Genomic DNA, 19,829 nt, shown 5'->3' with positions numbered 1-19,829 from the left:
TCATTTGAACGTGAGTAAATGAAATAACTCGAGTGCTTCAAAATATTATGGACACAGCCTCAGTGCTGGCAGCGGTATCATATAAGCATCGCTGTGCCTGCTGACAGTCAGTACACTGGTCGGTGGTGCTAAATCGAATTAATAAAGCTCTTAAACACGCCACAACATAACAGGATCTTAACAGCCATGGCAGTGTTGCTGCCTCTCTCCCTCTCTCTCCCCCACCCCACCCACCTCTCTCCTTTCCGCTTCAGAGGTTTCATAAATATAGCTAGCTTACAGGGGAGGAGTGTTCACCCTCTGGGTATACCAGTTTGTTTGTGCTCTCTCTTACTTTTTTTTTTTTTTTTTTTTTCCCAAGCATAACTGCATTTTTAAAAAAACACCAACAAATGATCCACAATTTGCGATAGCATCATTTCGCCCATCAGCAGAGGACTCGCAGCCGCTGATCTAGGAAAACCCCGTGCCATTGATTTACGCAGAGAGCCAGGCGGTGTGTAGGAATTCATTTGCCTTTCAAACAAGCTCCCCCCCCCCTACTCTCCTCTGAGTTATCTTATCAGAGAAACAGGGGAGATGAAAGAGGGACATAAAGTGCCACCATGCCACCGCAGGACGTTAACATCCCCCTTAGAGACAAAGCAAAACAGAACAGCTTTTGATACCATTGTGGTCTGTTTCGCAGTAGCTGCTGTCATTGGTTAACTCTCTCTCTCTCTCTCTCTGTATGTGCACAAATGACTCATGAGTGTGAAAGGCTTACACCAACTTTTAGATTATTTTATCACAGTGTTGTTAGACAGTAAGTTGCAGTTTGATGCCTGTTGGTCGGGTTTGTCTTTGGACTTCAATCATTAAAATACTTGAATACTTTTGGACACAACCAGGTCGACCAGCGCCTGTGTGCTCAAGATGAACAAAGGAAGAATTTGCCAGAAAGCTCGTTGCTTTAGGGTTGATTTAGTGTGAGTGTCACTGCTGGAGCGTCTTGTTTTTTATCTTGGTTCGTCTCCTCACACTTTGGTGTTAAAACGAAGAGACGCAGTCAGCTGGTGCTGTGGGAGTGATAAGAGAATACCTGCTGAGACACCCAAAGGGGTTGAAGAAACACTGAGAAAATGAAGCAAGACAGTCAATGAGACACACACACACACACACACACACACACACAGGCGATCTTGACAGTCGGGCTTCACACTCCACTTGACACGCTGACTGTCAAAGGATGAATCTGATTTATTGCAGCTATCTTATGATATATGTCAAACATGAACCTCTAATGGCGAATTCTGAAAATAAATGATTTACCAGTATTTCTATATAAAGGCCAAATCAGTAATTCTTTGACTTCATACATTTGATATATATTCACATACACAACTGTAGAAAGAAATTGTGTGGGATCGAAACGTGATTAAAAGTTGGGCTCGTGTCATTTCAATTTTTTTTTAAACCATTACTAATGTAAAGTAACAGTGAAAGGAGCATTTAGTTGGTTTGGAGAAGAAATTCAAACTTAGTATTTACAATAACACAAACTCAAAAATAAATAACAATTCCACCACTAAATAAACAAGCTGTTCTCAGAGATATAAAATAAGTTCTCCAGAACACAACAAAATTTATACTGTTTTACTTTGTTTAGATTTGGCGGACCCCGCCACCTCTCTAGCTTCAAACAGTGTTCTGGGGGCCTTATCTTCCTCTGAGAACATCTTGTTTATTCAGTTGGAAAAATGGAAAAAAAAATGTGTGTTATTACATCATTTATATTTCAAATACAAAAATTCTGAGTTTTAATTTCTTCCCCAAAGCCACATAGAGCCCCCCTTTTAATTTCAGGCTCTGAATCACATTTAGATCACAGGAAAGTGCAGCATATAGTATCCTGTGTCCTTTTGCAGGCAGTTCAGGAGGCCTGATTAAGCGTGTGAGGGGGTGCTGAGTATAAGCATGCTCCTCCATAGTGAATGACAAACAGTTGCTATTGATCGAGCTCACCTCTTTTCTCAGACCAGCTGATACGAGGTAATTAATGACTCCATTTTCTTCTGTACCACGGACAACAATTGAGTTTCATACAGCAGCACTTAATGCTGCTCCACCAGCAGCAAAAACCAAACCCTCCACCCAAGGGAGATGGAAAAAAAAAAAAAAAAAAAAAAGGAAAAGAAAGGAGCCTGGTGCTAAAATATTCGGTTAACGGATGGTGGGAAAAACACATGTGGCAGGAGAAAAAAGCTGATTCCTTTATAAATGTTACACAAAGCTAAAGTCAATATATTTTAGCAACGAAACACACATACACGCACCCTCCCATCTACGCACACTCATACCCAATTGCAGCCCTCTATTCCATTCTCTCCATGGATCTATTTCTTGGTGCGAGTCGGGTTCATCCTCTGGCCTCAGCCATTGAAAAAAGGTCAAGCAGCCGAGCAGAATGGCAATAACGCCCCTGAAATGGTACCATCAGTGGAACATGATTGATCAATTGAATTCCATAGCACAGAAAAATGTGGGATTAAGTAGAGTATTATACGCACAATGAGTTGAGGCATGATGTTCATTCCAAGTTCATTTCGCCTCCCTCCTCTGCTGGCGGATCAGGCAATCAATAGCGGCCTTGCATATCATATATCACCGCTGGCTCGCCCAGGAGAGAACATAATCTGCTGCAAATTTAGAATGACAGATTTGTATGGGAGCTAAAGCCCTCATCCGCTGTTGGCGGCGGGGTATGGGGAGGAAGGGAGGGCGGTGGGAGGCAAGGCAGTGGAGTGGAGGTTCCTTGGATGCTGGCTGGAGGTTTTAGCTGCAGATTTTTTTTTTTTTTTGCAGCGTTCGGGACTTGATAAGCGGGCAGAGGCAGAGCTGCGGGCTCCCCGGGCCGAGCTGATAGGGTCAGAGATCAGGAGGACGAGGGAAGCACAGGCTCATTTGTTTATATAGAGTGTGACCGAGTGAGGAAATGCATACGCTTGCCCTCGACGCCCCGTCCTCATTCGGCCCTGAGTGCCGTCCCCACTCCATTCTGTTTTCCAGAAGACAGGCAATATGTGGGGGATGGAGGGAGAGAAGGAGAGACAGAGGGAGAGAGAGGGAAGGGTAATATGTTCAGGAGGAAATAGTGCAGTTAAATAATGGCTCTCCATTTCCCGCTGGCAGAATGAGAGGCTCTGTATGTAATCGCCAGCCCTACTTTCTCCCCCCCTGAAACACACGCTCTCCCTTACAAGTATATATTTGCACTGAAGGTAATCCATCAATTACCATAGACCTATCACATGATGACCGCGCTGATGGTGGCCGCGAGGAGAGGCAGGGGGCCGTCGCTTGACTGAGTGTATATGTGCGCGAGGGAGGAGGAGACAGTGAAAAACAGGAGAGGGAGATAAAACATGTCGGCGGCTCTCCCTGAATTTACTCCTGCTCCTCGTGCCATCACTCTCGCACCCGTTGAGCTCCGAAAGAAATGCCTCCTCGTGCTTATCTCACACTGCTAGAATAATAACTGGTGAAACGACTGGAGCTATGCCCTGATGCAGAGTGTTGTCCCCCTCCCTCCCCCTTCTTCCCCCCCCTCTCCTTCTTCCTCTCCCTCTTTCTCTAGATGGCTCTGATGGCTCAGGCCCCGGCAGCGACTCTCAGGGCAGCGTGGAGAGTTTAAGGAAGCACCTGCGAGCGGACGCCTTCACCCAGCAGCAGCTGGAGGCCCTGGACCGTGTGTTTGAACGTCCTTCCTACCCTGATGTCTTCCCCACTTCAGAACACATCAAACCTGAGCAGGTTGGCCCGGATAGCTTTCTTTCACACCCTGATATTTAGAGCTCAAGCTTCTTTTTCTTTCTTCCTGTCCGTCATTTAAAGGGATAATACGTAACATTTCCATCGAAAAACAACTAGATCATTGTCGTATACTTTTTGAGTTATGTGCATGTATTACCCCAAATGTTTCCGACGATGTTCGAATACAGTAAAAAAATCATAGTTTTATTCAAAGTAACGGTGCGTTTCCTTTAGTCTCCTGTCGCTAGAACTTTCAAGGAAAACAGCGAGGTAATGAAAAACATTACCTCGCCTGTGAACATTTCTGCTTATCATTGGCGATGATGGTTGACGACACCCATGCTCCAACACTACTTCACGATACAACAAACTACTTTCGTTTTCATTGTTTTGATCGAGAGGCAACTCGCATGGCACCTTTAAGCTGTGGTTGTCAACCGTGCAATAATTTACATTGATTTGTAGCGGCATATAATGAATGAACTGGTACGTATACTGACACTGGTGACAAAAAGCTCTGTGCAACTTCTGCCTCGAAGCAACCTACGAGCCCACAGCCTATTACAGCGGATAACCTTTATTTACATTCATTACACTGTTAAACAACAAGAGACTATTAATTTTTCCATTGGAACTCTATGTGGGTGCCCATGCAGCCTTAGCAGTGCCTAATTGAGTTCATTTTCATCTCTGCGCGATCACGGGGAATTACAGCGGCGATAAATCAGAGGGACAGCCCCTCAGCCTGCTATACGGCCCCTAATGCAGCTAATTACCAAAGTGATTTCTACGGCAAGATCAATACCAAAACGAATTGGAAATGACTTGCAATCACAAAGAGTGGAGGAGAAGGTATTAAAAAGGCGAGGAAAGGTGGAGGAGGGGGGAGAAAAACGGCATCAGAATGGTCCAGAAAAATCAGTTTTAATTTAATGTAATATTAATCAGGCCGCTTTCCACTCGTTCTGCGCGCCTCCTTTTTTTCTCCCTGTTTCCAACACCCCCTCCTTTTCTTAAACTGGTGAAAAGGTGGGATATTAGGCTATTAGGGGCTTGTCTGGTGTCTGCGTCAGGGCATTAAAAAGCCATTTTGAAGAGGCCAGGCTGAATAGGCCTCATCCCTCCCACACTTCTGGCAGCCATGTGGTCAGGTCATTCAGGCCCCTCTGTGCTTCGCCACTCGCCCTCCGCCCAGCCCTACCCAGCCCTGCCCACAGCCCATCTGCATGACAAAATGGCTCTTGTGCTGCGGAGGCCCAGCGGAATAGAGAGGAACATCCAGCCTAGTGCCAGGGAACAGTTGTAAGCAGACAATTAGAGTTTATCTGGGATAGAGGCAGACAAGACCGGGGTCACCAGCTCGCCCCTGTGGGACCCCCTCGTCCCATTGAGACAAACAGATGCACACACGCACCCCCGGTCCAAACAAAATGTGTGCGCACACACTTATCCTTTTAAAGAAGACGAGTCGGGTCAGGAAGTGTCATCTCATTAACAAACGGGATTCATCACAGCTGCTGGAAGAGTCTCCTGCTCAGATTAAAGAGAATAAATGCTAAGGAGAGCAAGTTGGTGGTCGATCCGTGCATGAAGTTTTTTCCGTCGCTGCATTTTTTTTTTTTTCCGCGAATGAGAAATCGTGCAAGACGGCCGCGGCTGCACCACTGAGACGAAATGCAATGAAAACCTCCGACATGAAGCGAAAAATACAAATAAAAGTATATTTATATTTAGCGTTTTATTAACCCGGTTTTATGTGTTCATCCTTGAGGCAGAGCACAAAGGTTGATTTTGAGGTTGTACTCCCCTTTAAAAAACCACACCACATGTCTCTCCTGTAACAAAGCCCTGAATGTCTCCTCCCTTGACTGGTCACAGGGATGACTGCAGTGGAGCACAAAGAGCCAGCTGACACCCCGTCCTTTCACTCCTCTCCCAATCCCTCTCTCATCCCTCTCTCCCTTTCTGCCTTCTCCTCAGACAAGCCCTAATGCATGCATACATCATAGGTCTTGGTAAAGCATGGGGAGCGGGGACGGGACGGGTTGGTGAGGCAGAGGAAGGGGGGGTGCGGGTGTTTGGTGGTGCTCACAGGAAATATTCAGAAGGAAAGGATCACAGGGAGCTTCCTCAGATCCACCAGGGGTTTCCTTCAGACATATTTTGTGTATTCTCTTCTGAACCGGGAAGCCCGCTCTCATTCTTGCACCCAAAGTGAGCTCACAGGCAAGAGCACACTTACCAGATCATGACACAATCTGGTGGAATGTGAAAAATATATATTTTTTTTCTACTCCACTGACACATTTTCTTCATTTGCTGTGCGTTTGTCTGCAGGCGAATGAGTACTCGCTCCCACCCCTGAACCCCGGCCTGGAAGACGTGAAGCCGAGCCTGTCCAGCAGCGCCAGCTCCGACCTCGCCTCCAGCGTCTCCCAGAGCTACTCTGTTGTGACAGGTACAATCTGACTCACGCTAGATTGATCCCTAAAAAGAATACACACAGCTGCAGCAGGTCGAGAGACATCTGCAGCGAGGTGGTCGAACACAAACACAGTGTGTTAACTCTGCTCCAGCTACGGCGCATTTTCATGTTGATTTCATGGCGTCTTCCCTACTGTCCTCTTAAAGTTTAGAATAAAACCAAAGGCATATAATTATTCATGATTAGAACTTTTAATGTATCCCTTTTTTTTTTTTTTACTAATTCCGCTGTGCTGGCCCTCAGCAGCCAACTGAATCTGTTCAACTATTTTCCAAGCTTTTCTCATTCCTTATCCACCTGATCATGGCCCCAACTCACTGTTATTTTCATTGTCGATTAATCAATTAGTTGTTTAGTCTATAAAATGTCCGAAAATGGTGAAAAATGTCTCTATGTGTCCAAAAAAGGGTTCCTCAAATCTAATTTTGTCCACATTCCAAAGTCATTCAATTTATTGTCGTAGAGTGGTAGAGAAACTCTATACAGGTTGGCTGGAATCGCAGAATGTTGAGTTTTCCTTTCGAAAATCGATTGTTAAAAGAGTTGGCTATGAAAGGTAATCAGTTAACCATTGGAGCTCTACTCTAATCATTGAACTAAATCCCATAATCAACAGAGGCCGCGTCTTCAGACTACTGCAGTTAGTGAAAATGGCAGCAGCTGACAAATAATGACAATATTGCATTATTGCTATGATGCATCTGAACTCACTGTAAAGACACTTCCTGCTGTCATTTTACACTTTGATTACTCTTATTTCACTCAACAATGCTAACTGGAAACACTGATAACCAGCAAGATGTTTGTAGCGTGACTTTCCTGGAGGACCAAAGTATTAAAATCCAAACCTCTGCAGATTTAAATAAACGTTTTTACCTATTTTCTCTTTTTGACTATTTTGACCAAGTACTGGGAGCAGAAAAAAACATCTTGAAATTGCATCATCATTGACTCGTTCAGATTTGTCCGCCACTATGATAACTTCGTACCGCCAAATGACAGAAACAAAGCTCTTCCGAGACACTTTTCGAGGTGTTTATTTCAGACGGACTGAGCGAGGCCATATATCATCTGAGCCCATTAAAGCCTACAGGCCTTTCACACGCTGCTCCTAACTGGCTATTGTGTAAGCCTGGATTGGCCCGCTAACAGATTGACTGGGAGCACTTCTCATAAGAGACAGCTGCTGTTCTCGCCGCGACACGACGTTGTCATCAAAGGCTATGATAGCCTGTTGATTGACAGTGGCTGGAATGGCAGCCGTGGCTGGCTGGCTGCCTCGCGCCGCGGAGACGGAGAGAGAGACCCTGAAACAGATGAGACAATGAAAGAAACACTGAAATTACAGGGTTTTAATCCAGCCTATGAGCTGGCCGCTGTCCAATAGCAACTTCCAGTGAGAGCCAACAGGTAATGGCAGGCGCTGCGTATTGAATATCTTGTAGTATTAACTATCTGTATCATGTAACACGCATTAACCCGCCCCGTGTTGCACTATGGCTTCTTTTGCTCTGCTGTCGAGCTTGATGGCCGCCTGCTTAATTGAAATATTGTTTCAGTGTGGCTGCTGAGGCTCTTTCCCAGGAGAGGTTAGGTTTACTGACGGCCACACTGACCGGAGAATAATATACCAGCCTTTTAATAAAACACCCATAATTATGCCGTGTGCATCAAAGTCAATGAGTCCACTGTGTGTGTGTGTGTGTGTGAGAGAGAGAGAGTAAGGAGGAGGACAGCATGATTGAAAACTGCAGCAGCCCTTCTCAAATGATCCCTGTAGTCCAGCCCCGGACCCAGGCACAGAGAGAGCTATGGGAAAAGAAAGACCCCTTTTTTATTCCTGAATATGTGGGAGGTAGATTTGCCCCAGAAAGTTGGGCCTCAGGAGAAGAAAGGTGTGTTTTTGTCCTTTTTTTTTTTTTTTTTAACGCTGGGCTCCTCCTATGAAAGCGGTCTCGCTCTGGGGAGCACACTCATAGCAGGTGGCCTTCAAGCCACCTGGGGGCCTGAGGGGCCTCCTGAAGCGATACGCGTGAGGGCCACGGATTGCATAATGGGGGGAGGCGCGCGAAGCAAACTTTTCTTAAATATGACAACATACTTTAGCACTTTGTAAGCAATAAAGAATGGGAGTATTTTGAGCACCGAATCAACCCAGAAGTAATATCCAGTAAACTTTTATTATTTAATTTTAACGACTATGCAAAGTAATGCATGAAGCGTTTGATTGGGTGTAGCTTGTCAGTGCATAATATTATTTTTTCTGCCATTAGCAAGACCCTGTAAATAGGAATGTATGCCAAGGCTGAAAAATGCTAAATTACCTTGCTCATTTAGGCCGGGATCCAATTATCAATAAATTACGCTCTCATACTGGATGGAGCCGCGAGATTATATTCACTCCTTAAATGTTTTCTGCTCCCAATTAAAATTCATACAGTTATTGATCTTGTTGATTTTTATGTCCTGGAATTTGCATAATCTATTAAAGATGAATGATTAATGAAGTGCTCAGTTTTGCGTTCCAAGGGCGCCGTAGCGAAAGCAATGTCGGCCATCTTTTGTGTCCTCTGTTTACCCTGATGTGTGAAAGAGACGGTTACCTAGGAAGGAGGGCGGCAGCCAAATAACACAGAGAGAGAATTAGGGCACTGAAACGCGCCGCTGGGATTTAGTAAGACTCACCAATCATCTACAAAATGGTTTCCCTTCCGTCAACATGACTGCCTTTAGATTCCCCCGCAAAAGAATGTTACCAGCGTTTGAAGAGAGTCTAAATTCATCGACACATAACAAATCTAGCCCCCTGCTAATTCTGGCGAGTAGATTATATGAAGAATGTCTGATTTGGTGAGGAGAAGGGTTTATTTCCGGCGTGAATGAGCTGTCGAGAAGCTGCTGCACGTGTAGACGAACGCTGTGATCTGCTCAGTGCAATCAACGGAGAGAACAGCACGTCAGGAATAACCCCGGTTGCTGGTGTCTGTAGAGTTTCCCGATGATAACCTGATCAGAGTAAGCAACATGCAGTGTCCGGCAGATTTTTTAAGGTTTTCTGATCTTATCTCAGCTTTTTATGCGGAACAAATGATAGTGTAATATTGTAGCTATTTATCAGCAGTTAAATAGGGTTACGCCCAACGAGAGTGCCGAAGTCTCCGTGCAGGCTGGGCTCGATAATCGCTCTCACCAGAGTCTGTGGGGAGACTGGGTGTAAATGGGCACCCCTCTGACCTACTGCGACTATAGCAGATGTGAAAATCCATCATTCTTTATGTCTATCTATCTACCTCCTTACCTCTCTATGTCCCCCTCATACAAGTGAGAAAAGAGAGCAGAAGTGGAGGGGGAAAAAAAAAAATTATTATTTTCACATGTACACCACACTCCGAGCCCTGGCTTACGACTGGGCAGCGCCAGCGTCTCTCTGCCGGGTGGCGAACAACAAGCAGCCACCTAACCTGCCGTGCCTGCTGTGTGGCCTGGTGACAAACGGCTCGTCTCAGCTCGTTTAACGCCCGCAGCCCAGAGCTCGGAAATTAATGTTTATATCACCCCCCGCAATAGCACACTAACCTTTGAGCACACATCAGATAATGAATGACTTTAAACCTGTGTATGGGGAATTTGAGCTATTTGGCCCTGCATATATTCTTTACCCGCTCACAATGGGATGTAGCTGTCGACGATTTGTTGCCGTCTGGTGTAAACAGTTATAAAATTACCACTTTGTACAATGCAGAAGACTGAAGGGCAGAGGTTTAACTGGCCCATCCTGATGGAGGATGGAAGTTTGGCTCTGATCTGTCGGAATGAAAAAGTTCTCTGAAGACTGAACGTCAGCCTTTGAAAACAACAATAAATGGTCTGCGCACCAAGTTCCTCGGTGTGCGTTTAAAAATGAAATGCTCACTTGAGAGAAGGCTGTTGCAGCTATATTTGGACGCATCGCTCCGAGGGGCTGTTGTAGGTTCTTAACAGTTCATTTCTATGGTTGATGGGGTCTGCAGACGTGGCATCAGTGGTGGAGCGCAGACAGATGTTGGAGAACTCTATAGCGTCTCCACTCTCTCAGAGATGTGTTTGCCGGGGAGAAGAGTCCCCAAGGACCCTGAGTTTATCTTCCATCTCCATCATCAGGGCCCGTGATTTGACAGGCTCCCTTTACCCGGGCTCTGCCTCGTCTCCAGGACAATAAGCAACACCATGTCTGATTAGTTTCAGAGTTCAGTGGTCTTGAACGCAGCGGTTGTATCGGTTGTTGTTGCGTCGTAACCCCTTGTCTGTTTGACAACGGTTACTCAGGCGCTGAGAAAACAGAAGCCTACAGCAGTCTGCCGGAAGTCTTGGATACAGTGTGAACCCCTTCAGTCTTATCCTGAAGTTCAGGTTAATGTGCAATGGGTTAGTGTCACCCCACTTAACAATGTACGTCCTGCTTATCAATAATAATACTCTACCAGCATGAGCAAGGTTACGCTTCAACACAGACTTCTTTCGGTCTCTCAATCAAAACAAAACAGAAGAGATAAGTAGCACTGAATCATGGGAGTTGTAGTATTCAAAAACTACGTCTATCTACGTTACTGAGGCAGAAATGTTCAAGGATGTGTGGCCAGGTGACCTTGAGTAAAATAATGGATTTCTCTAATGTTGATCATTGTCAGAAACATTTAGGACAACGTGACATATTGCATCTTGAACAAGTAATCTGGTGAACATGCAATCCTGTTTTTTTTTTATAAATATATTTTTGGCACACACTGGAACTTCTTGTGTCTTTTCTACCATAGAAGTGGGTTAAAAACGGTAATGGCGCTGAGACAGGCTGATGATGAATATGGTGCGGCCTCAACATACAATTGTTTTTCTTGTCCATTATTCTGTTGACTATTTTTTTTTGTAAAAATGTGTAAGAATGTTGAAAAATGTCAATCGGTGTTAACCAAAGCCAAAGATGACATCCTCAGATGTCTTGTTTTGTCCACAACCAAAAGACATTCAGTTTACCGTCAAAGAATCAGAAAATACTCACATTTAAGAAGCTGGAATGCAACTGATTAATCAATTTGTCACAATAGTTGGAGCTCTAGAATATAGCCGTTTCCCAGCTAAACCCCTCGAGTGCCTCCTCTCTCTGGGTTGGGTGGTGGTTGTTATGCACTAAAGTCAAACTCATGCTAACTAGACTTCTGAAAGCTGTTTTAACTTTAAAGACTACATGTTCGACTTAATTAATTGAAGAGCAGAACTGAGCGCCAGTCATTTGCACTCATTCCTACAGTCGGACCCCGCTTCCACCAAGTTTATGACATACTTGTGCGCTGCATGTGACAAACTTTCGGTCCGTCCAATTAAATGCAGAGCCCACTCGTTAGAATATTCCTGTTCACGCCGGAGATTCGTGTCAACCATCTTTTTAATGATTTGATCATAAGTTAAAAGCTGGCATTGTTAAAAAATTGTGTCGTTTCCCTCTGTGACAGCGGTATTTGTCTCAATAAGATGAAAGTGGTCGGTGTAATTGCGGTACCTCTGTCTAAATCCACATTTACAGCTGTCACAAAGACAAAGAGATTTGGAGAACCTGCTTTTATGGGAAAGCAGTCAGTTAGGTTGCCTGATTCCCTGGCTGACAGGGTTGCAACCCCCTTCCATAGAACAGACCTTATCTTAATGAGGAATCGCAACACACAGTCCTGTTGTAAAATAACAATGATGGGGGAAGCAGCTAATGAGGCTATCATGGTGTCGGGAAAGAGCCATCTCTCCCCACAGGCCCCAGCGAACAGAGCAGCCTCTGCGGCAGACGTGGAGAGGCCGGAGACAGAGCTCACATTGATTGCATAGGTTCAAGAGGCAGAGCCGGTTGAAATGAAAGATGCCAAGACTCATCAGCCAAATTAGATCAAAGTGTGGAGTTTTGAACTGTCTGCGAGCCGACTGTTTGCTTTATTTGCGGGAGTGATTTTGTTGTGAGAAAGCAGCCGTGAGATTATGTTGTTTGTTTTCCCAAAACCTTGGGGAAATTTTTTACGCATTTGAGCTTGATTGATCAGGCGCGATGTGTTGTTGCAACATTTCACTGGTGTATGTTTCCACTTAGTTGAGTGAATTACTGCTGGGTGCATATGAGATTATTATTATGAGCTATGTAAATGAACGAATCAACTTCTAAAGGCTGCTTATTAATTCAGAATTCATACGAAACGTCTGGCTGTAAGTCGGCAAAAGATAAGGAGTTGGTGTGCCGGAGCGATCGCACTTTCCTCACTTCACACCACGAATCTGCTCAGGATTTGGAGTCCGGGCTCTGTTTGATTTACTGCCCTTACAAAACAAAACAAAAAAACTTCTCTTTACCTTGTTTTGCTTCCGTACAGTAGTTTGGCCTCATGCTTATCTGGACATCTAGAAGGCTTTAAATCCATCCCACCATACATCTGAGTGACTGAAGTGATTGTATGTACAGTACGTGTGGAGTTGCATTGACTACATCATATCGAGTTCTTTTCTTTTTTCCCTTTTTTTTCCCCACCTGGCAGACTCTCACCCATCATATCCACCCTCCATGTGTGTAAAGCGTGAGCCCCATGAGGCATCCTTTGCCCCCTTCACCCCCTCCTCTGTTGGGGACTCTGCTCTAGCTGACATCTTGCCCCACCAGTCCAGCCTCTCTGTAGATGCCTCTACTCCCAGCTACCCTGCCCATGCCCATGGCCCCTGCTACAGCCAGTATGCCAGCCAGCCCTTTATAGCAGGTACAACTTAAGGCCCATAAGGCCACGTAGAAAAAATCAAAAATCCAATCACGCTCACTCTGCTCAGTTGATTTACCTCTCTGTTCACTTTTTATCGTTTTTAAATTCAAAGCGTCCACTTCTTACGTTGCAAATCCTGCGCTCCCATCAGGCTTTGTGGCCCTGCTGTTGTGTACACAGGAGCATATACAGCAGGGGACTGTTTGCCCCCTCATTAACAGCGACTTCTCTCTCCCCCCTTTCACCCGGCTTTTCACCAGCTTTGAACCCTTGCTCATCTCTCAGGTTAACAAAAGGCCTCCAGGTCCTTCCAGCCTCGTGACAGCTAGGCCCAAAAGGTCTGAGAGGGGGAGGGGGGGGTGGGCAGAGGCAGAGGCAGAGACATTAGGCTGATGCCGGGGCCTGCTTTGGACCCATACCTCCTCGTCCTGTGTGCCCCCTTCACCCAGCCAGGCCCGATACTGTCACTGTTAATTACAGGACTGAATGTGGAGCGGAGAACAGAGAGAGCTCTTGATGCTAATGTCAGTTTTAAAGCTGCTTATTATGTTGATATAATAATGCCACGGCAGTTGTTGTCTCTGATTAGATCAATTTAAGAAAATACATTTCCAAGTGGTATGATTGTTGGCACCGCTGTCTCGAAGATAAGCGGGTCGCTTTCTAGTTTTCCTCAGAGTGGCGACTACAAACAACACAGAACAAAACCTGAGTTTATTCATTCATTTAGTTGATAATGGAGATGTGAAAACAGACCGAAATGGTGCCAAGCTGCCAGCCTAGCTGAATCGCCATTCAGCCCTCATTTTCCCAGAAGATGTCATACCCCGATGGCAGACGAAATAGCAGAATGAAAGCAGGGTTTATAGGATACCAATTTAAACGCCAATGGTGTCATTTTTCCATAGCCATTGTTGCGCAATCAACCTCTAATTCATAAGGATATTTTAAAGCAAAAACGTACCCGTCACCCGTGATTTAAGATAAACAGACAACTTGCGATTTCAAGAAACATGCTGCAACATTTTACATTTCTGTGGTCATTTTTTAGGATTTAGAAAGTTTTCTTTAGATTTTTGCAAAAAGATCCTTTATCCTGTAAGAAAACAAAGATTCCGAAGCACTGTGAGTGAGCGTGGCATTTCTCGTCATTCTCACTGACCGTACGCATCACTTCACTTGTGTTTACCCTGTTTACGACATATCATAATTGCGGCATTTACGGTGCAGGGGGAGGAAAATACAAAAGCACAATGACACTTTTACTACAATGATAAACATCCACTGCGTTAAGTTGAACAAATAGGCCCCTATTCAGTCATATCGATGATGATTTCTATACGTTTCTATACGTAATGAAAATAAACGTAAGGTTTTCTATCAACGTAATGAGGAAATGTAACAATTTAACTTCTCTGCGTTCGAACATCCTTGTAAGACTTTCCCCCCTGTGTGCCTGCAGGTCGAGACATGGCCAGCACCACCTTACCTGGCTACCCGCCTCATGTGCCCCCCACAGGACAAGGCAGCTACCCCACCTCCACGCTCGCTGGAATGGTTCCCGGTAGGTGACACTACTCCCTTTTTTTACGACGCCATTAATTTTACTTTCACAGGGGTTGTATTTTTCACTAGATAGTCCCCTTCAGTTCATCTTCTTTGAAGGAGGTGCGCTAAACAAGTGGCGAGGCTTTTCTGAGTATATGTGTTACACACTCAATATTTAGAGACTGACGGATCCTTAAAGCGTTGCCCCTGACCCATAGGATTGAAAGCGAGCTTGTTATAGCTTTGTTAGACTGCGGTTAGCTTGTGGTTAGCGCGTGCGGACGAGGACATTAGATGAACTCGATAGGAGATCACCACAATCAGTGGCCGTGAGATAGGACAGTTCCTCTCAGTTACACTCCAGCTCCCAGCGCTCATTACCCTCGCCGTGTCCACACAGCGCACTCTCACCAGCCCCGTCGATAAACACTGCTTTTGCGCCTCTCCTCGCCTCCCCGGACACCCAGGGCTGCAGAGCGTATCTCTTTCCCCTCTACTTAACCTGCAGTTCAGGTTCACAGCAAACAGTTAAGGGTCAAAACACAGAGGCGTGGAGGGCCTGTAAATATTTAAATCACTATCTCTCTCAGGGATGAGCTCGAGTTACACGACCAGCAGTGAGGATGCTATAGCTGCCAGCGTGTGTAGATCTCTCCTCCGAAAAACACAATTCCCTTTATTGCTCGGAGACATGTACCTTTCACACTGACCAATAATCACAGCAGGCGAGCAGTATTTACAAGTGAGCTCAGTGTGCATGCAACATTTTAAGACGCCTATGTCTGATGTCTCAAATTAAGAAAATCGCTTTATCAGACGGGAGAGTGTGCATAGATAAACTCGCCCGAACACAAGCACACAAGCACAGCCGCCTCCATAATCCAGAGATTGTAGTGTTTTTTTTCATCTGGTGGTGAATGACTTAGATTTAGTGACTGGCCCCAAACACTGTTAAAGCAAAGGCCATTCTTCAGCAGCTTCATATAAAACCCGGCCTTTATAGTCTCGTAAAAGAAGGAAACCTGTGGACCCACAGCATCGCTCTCTGACATCCCCTCAGCCCTCCCGTCCTCTCCTCCACGACCTGCACAGGGAGGACAAAGAGCGAACGAGCGTCTGCGAGAACCTATTAAGGAGTTTTGAAGCGAAGCATCATCGCTTTAAAAGCAGGGGAAAATAGCAGTTAAGCAGAGAATAGAGGAAATCCTAAAGACTAACAGAGGATTAATAAAACAATCAATTCTCCTGAAGAGACTGTGGAGACAATACGGAGCAGTTTGATATTTTTCAAAAGCTGTCAGTCATTTCACTCTGGTAGCTCTTTGCTCATGTTTGTTTTTGTTGATTTGTTCACCAGGAGGGGACTTTTCTGGCAACCCGTACTCTCATCCACAATACACCACTTACAACGAAGCATGGCGGTTCAGCAATCCAGCGTTACTAAGTAAGCAACTCTCTCTCAACACTGTCAAACATACTGTTTCATTAATGAAATTCCACCTCACCTCGACATGTTCTGAAAACGAAACGATATTAAAAAACAATGATAAATAATCTCAAGGCTCCATTTGTGTTTTGCACGATGTTTGACCTGGTGGTTTCCAACAACTCGCTCTTCTGTTAACTTTCAGGTTCCCCTTATTATTATAGTGCCGCATCCCGTGGCTCCGCACCTCCCACTGCTGCCACTGCCTACGACCGCCACTAGTTACCATGGAGACCAGCTCAAACTGCAGGGCCATGGCTTCGGCCTCCATATTGTCCCCGTCTGAGAAACTCTGAGGTCAAAGGGAAGCGAGGTGGAATCCTAAAGGAAAAGCCCGTGATGTTACGTGATGTGGAGGAAGGATCGGCGAGGTCGTCGCCGGCGCATCTAGCCCAGCTGCAGCGTCACACACTTTTGGGTCAAAAAAAGGGGCCCGCTGGGCGTTCAGAACTCACCCATCATGCCCTCAATCTCTCACAGGCCTGAACATTTCCAGAATGACTTTAAGAGATTATATAAATATATATATTATAAAATATAAATTGAAGAAAAACAGTGTGAAGAATTCCATGTGGAAAAAAATGTTGTGGGTTTTTATTTTTTGTTTCTTTGTTGCTGTTGTTGTTGTTGTTATTTTATTCATGGATCCTCACATTCCTTTTATGTGATGAACTGCAGTATTTTTCTGCTCTAAAGAGAGAAAGTCCAGGGGAGGCGACAATAGCTTGATGGTGCAGCGACTTGAACCAGTGTTGTGGGGCCTCTCAGCGAGACTCCACGCTGTAGGGCGGGCTTTACTCTGGTGCTTTGACTACGTCTTCTGCTCCCATGTCTCCAGTCCCACCCACATCATCAGACACACGCAGCATGTCCTACAACGTTTACTGACCCTATAGACCAGTGGCAACATCACACTCCCTGTGGCAAACAATCAGATGTAAAAATGTAAATCATTTTGCAAAGTATTAAAAAAGCATGGTGGCCCCCGGAAAATGGTCTCGCCAGAATTTTAAATACTTTAAATTATTGTTGTTTTTTATTTCTGTCTCAATTTTTTTTTTACTGTAAAAAAAAAGGCGATCAAAGATTTTCTTCACATCAGAGTAGTTCGGTCACATTTCCCTCATCTTCCAGTCACGTCCACGTCCCAGCATGATCATCCTTTGCTCTTTCTTTGCACTATAACCTCCGCTTTTTTTTTTATTTATTCAGTACATTCACTTTAAATTAAGTTTGATTAACCGACCGATTTTAATTAAACACAAGTGGAAACTATTTATGTTGCATAATGTAGGCGTAGAAAAAACGCGAAGCAGACAGACAGACAGACAGACAGACAGACAGACAAACAGACATGTTTTTGTGTGAACATCTTTGGCGTATCTGAGCAGTTTGTAAGCCATAGCCCTGTGGCTACACATTCTCCTGGGTTACACTTCATTCAGCTACTTAGTCATACCACTAGATGCCTACACAGTTTAGAAAGCTGTACGCAGTTGAGCGAACCAACTGTAAATTAGCTTCAACAATTGCCTTACAAACCTGTTTTTTCAACGTGAATTCATGCCTGTTCAACAAAATTAATTGCCTTTGCCGACACACATCCACCACCCTCCTTGATTTCACTCTCCATCGGAACTGAAAGGAAATACTGATTTAATTTTGCTTTTTTTTTTTTGGGGAAAATATTTTGTGAATGTACTTTTAACTACATTTGCCAAAGACTTAGTTGGATATTTAATATTTTATTTACAGTATATGTATGCATAAATAAAGCAGTATTATCTTTTAAATAAGTAGTCAACACTGAACATGTATGTCGTGGCTTTTTGCGACGGGCGCGCGTCGCGAACGCCTGCGTGGAAAAAGGTAAAATTCAGTGAGTCAAAAATCCATCGGTTGCAACAAAATGCTGCTTCGTAGAATGATTTGTGAATAATGTGAAGACAATTCTTCTCTGTAAATAATATCACACACACCACTGCAGTATCATTCTAATGTGCTGGCTCCCTTTGTAGATATACAGACAGAAAAAATACATGCATTACATTTGTGTCTTAATGTAATGTTGTGCTCTGAGAAAAAAAGGCACAACTACTGTATAACCTGCGGCTACAGGTGCTGTAGCGGCAGGTTTCAGATGCTAACATCACATAGGTTGTCTTTGTCATTTTATTTTGTTTTCATGATACTGTCACGATGATGTTTTATGTCACTATGCAATGAGTTAAATGGCTTTCTGTATCATCTTTTGTTGTTGGGCTCAGAACCAGTAATCCCCACGGAGAACGGCGTACAGACCTCCAGCGTGAAGCGGTTTCTCTTTCAAACTGAAGTCCTTGGCAACAATCAAAGATATTGTCCTGTTTGCTGTTAGTAGATGTTGTGATCATTATGTTAACCCAAATTACAGTCATCCGTGCCTCCATGTATAGATCCACCCCTCTGCCCTCCCTCCGCTCTTTAAGATGAAGTTTACTTTAACTCTACACAAGCAAAATGCATCATCTGGTACCAGGGTTAACTGTCAGATAACAGAGAAAACAGACCGCGGTCCTGCTCTCCAGGAGAAGCTATCCTCTACAAATTGCACTTGGGATTTGCCTATTTCTGTCTACATGTAGCTATCTGAAAAGGAAACACTGGCACACGCGGACTGCAAGCCACCGTCATTCGGGCTCGAGCACCTGTGAAGGAATGGGTCTTCTGCTGTTGTAAAGATGATACAGGATGTGTGTCATGGACATAAAAAGGGTTTCTGATGAAAATCTATACGGAAAGCCTTGTGGCCTCAATCATTGTTCTGTTTCAGTTCTGTTCCAATTCTTTTTGTGCACATGAGAAATAAATTCTTTTATATGTCAGTCGTTGACTCGGTGTCCCCTCATTATTAACCCCATAAGAAAATGATTCAGAGTTCAAGGTTCCCGGTGAGCAATGCCGCTGCCGGTGTATTGATGTTTGGTTTTTATGAACAGCCAGCAGGACTACGGAACGCACTCATACGGGTTACAGCTCGCAGATATGAAATACATGAAGGCTGCAGAACACGTTCTGTGAGTGTAGGAAAGCATGTATATTACGATTCCTGTTAAAAGTAGCCTGATTGTACGATAAAAAAGAATGCATTATGGTAACACAAGGGGAGTGGGAGAAAGGGAGAAAGTAAAAAAAAAAAAAAAAAACAAGGAAAGGAGAGGGAAGAGGGTGAAACAAAGAGGCAGGACAGTTGGAGAGGCAGGAGAGCGTTGCCCCGGCTTCTGACTCCAGTATATTTAATGATGCATTGGTTTCATCCTGCTATACCACACTGCCGCTGCCGCCTCACCTCCTCCCTACACTCTCGACTCTGAAACACACAAACCCAGCCAGTTGTAATTCAATTTCCCTGCTTCCTCTGCCTATTGTTTATTTCATGGATCCCCTGTGAAGCATCAAAAGCTGCTGTTTCTGTCAGCCCCCTAACTGTCCTATGTGTTTGTCATTCAGGCCTTGTTAAAAGATAAGAAAAACACACACACACACACACACACACACACACACACACACACACGTACACACACCCCTTCCTCTCCCAGCTGAGAATTCCCAGTGGTAAAATTATTCCATTTAGATGGGAACTTTTTTGTCACTACCCTGTCTAAATTGGCATATCTGGCTCTCTCGTAGAAACCAATAAACTGTGAACCCCGGATGCATCTGTCAGTCAAGCTCATCTTTACTTTAGCGGGCCAGATGACAACAACAGGAGAAGAGA

General features: G+C 44.6%; 1 protein-coding gene across 15 annotated transcripts in view; it reads left to right on the top strand.

Moving 5' to 3' along the window:
* pax2a (paired box 2a) overlaps positions 1–18,936 on the top strand; it is a 30,779-nt gene extending 11,843 nt beyond the window's left edge. For 8 of the 15 annotated variants that reach the window (XM_030442680.1, XM_030442682.1, XM_030442681.1 and 5 more), the window contains 6 exons: positions 3,617–3,792; positions 6,130–6,250; positions 12,823–13,038; positions 14,501–14,602; positions 15,944–16,030; positions 16,218–18,936. In XM_030442680.1, coding sequence (XP_030298540.1) covers positions 3,617–3,792; positions 6,130–6,250; positions 12,823–13,038; positions 14,501–14,602; positions 15,944–16,030; positions 16,218–16,294 — 779 coding nt within the window. In that variant the 3' untranslated portion in view covers positions 16,295–18,936. The remainder of the gene's footprint in view (positions 1–3,616; positions 3,793–6,129; positions 6,251–12,822; positions 13,039–14,500; positions 14,603–15,943; positions 16,031–16,217) is intronic. The other 7 variants (XM_030442688.1, XM_030442687.1, XM_030442686.1 and 4 more) reach the window with 2 other exon arrangements.
* Positions 18,937–19,829: the final 893 nt, after the last annotated feature.

The sequence above is a fragment of the Sparus aurata genome, chromosome 15, assembly GCF_900880675.1.
Source record: "Sparus aurata chromosome 15, fSpaAur1.1, whole genome shotgun sequence".
NCBI classification, from domain to species: Eukaryota; Metazoa; Chordata; class Actinopteri; order Spariformes; family Sparidae; genus Sparus; species Sparus aurata.
This window is presented reverse-complemented; position numbering and strand designations above follow the sequence as displayed.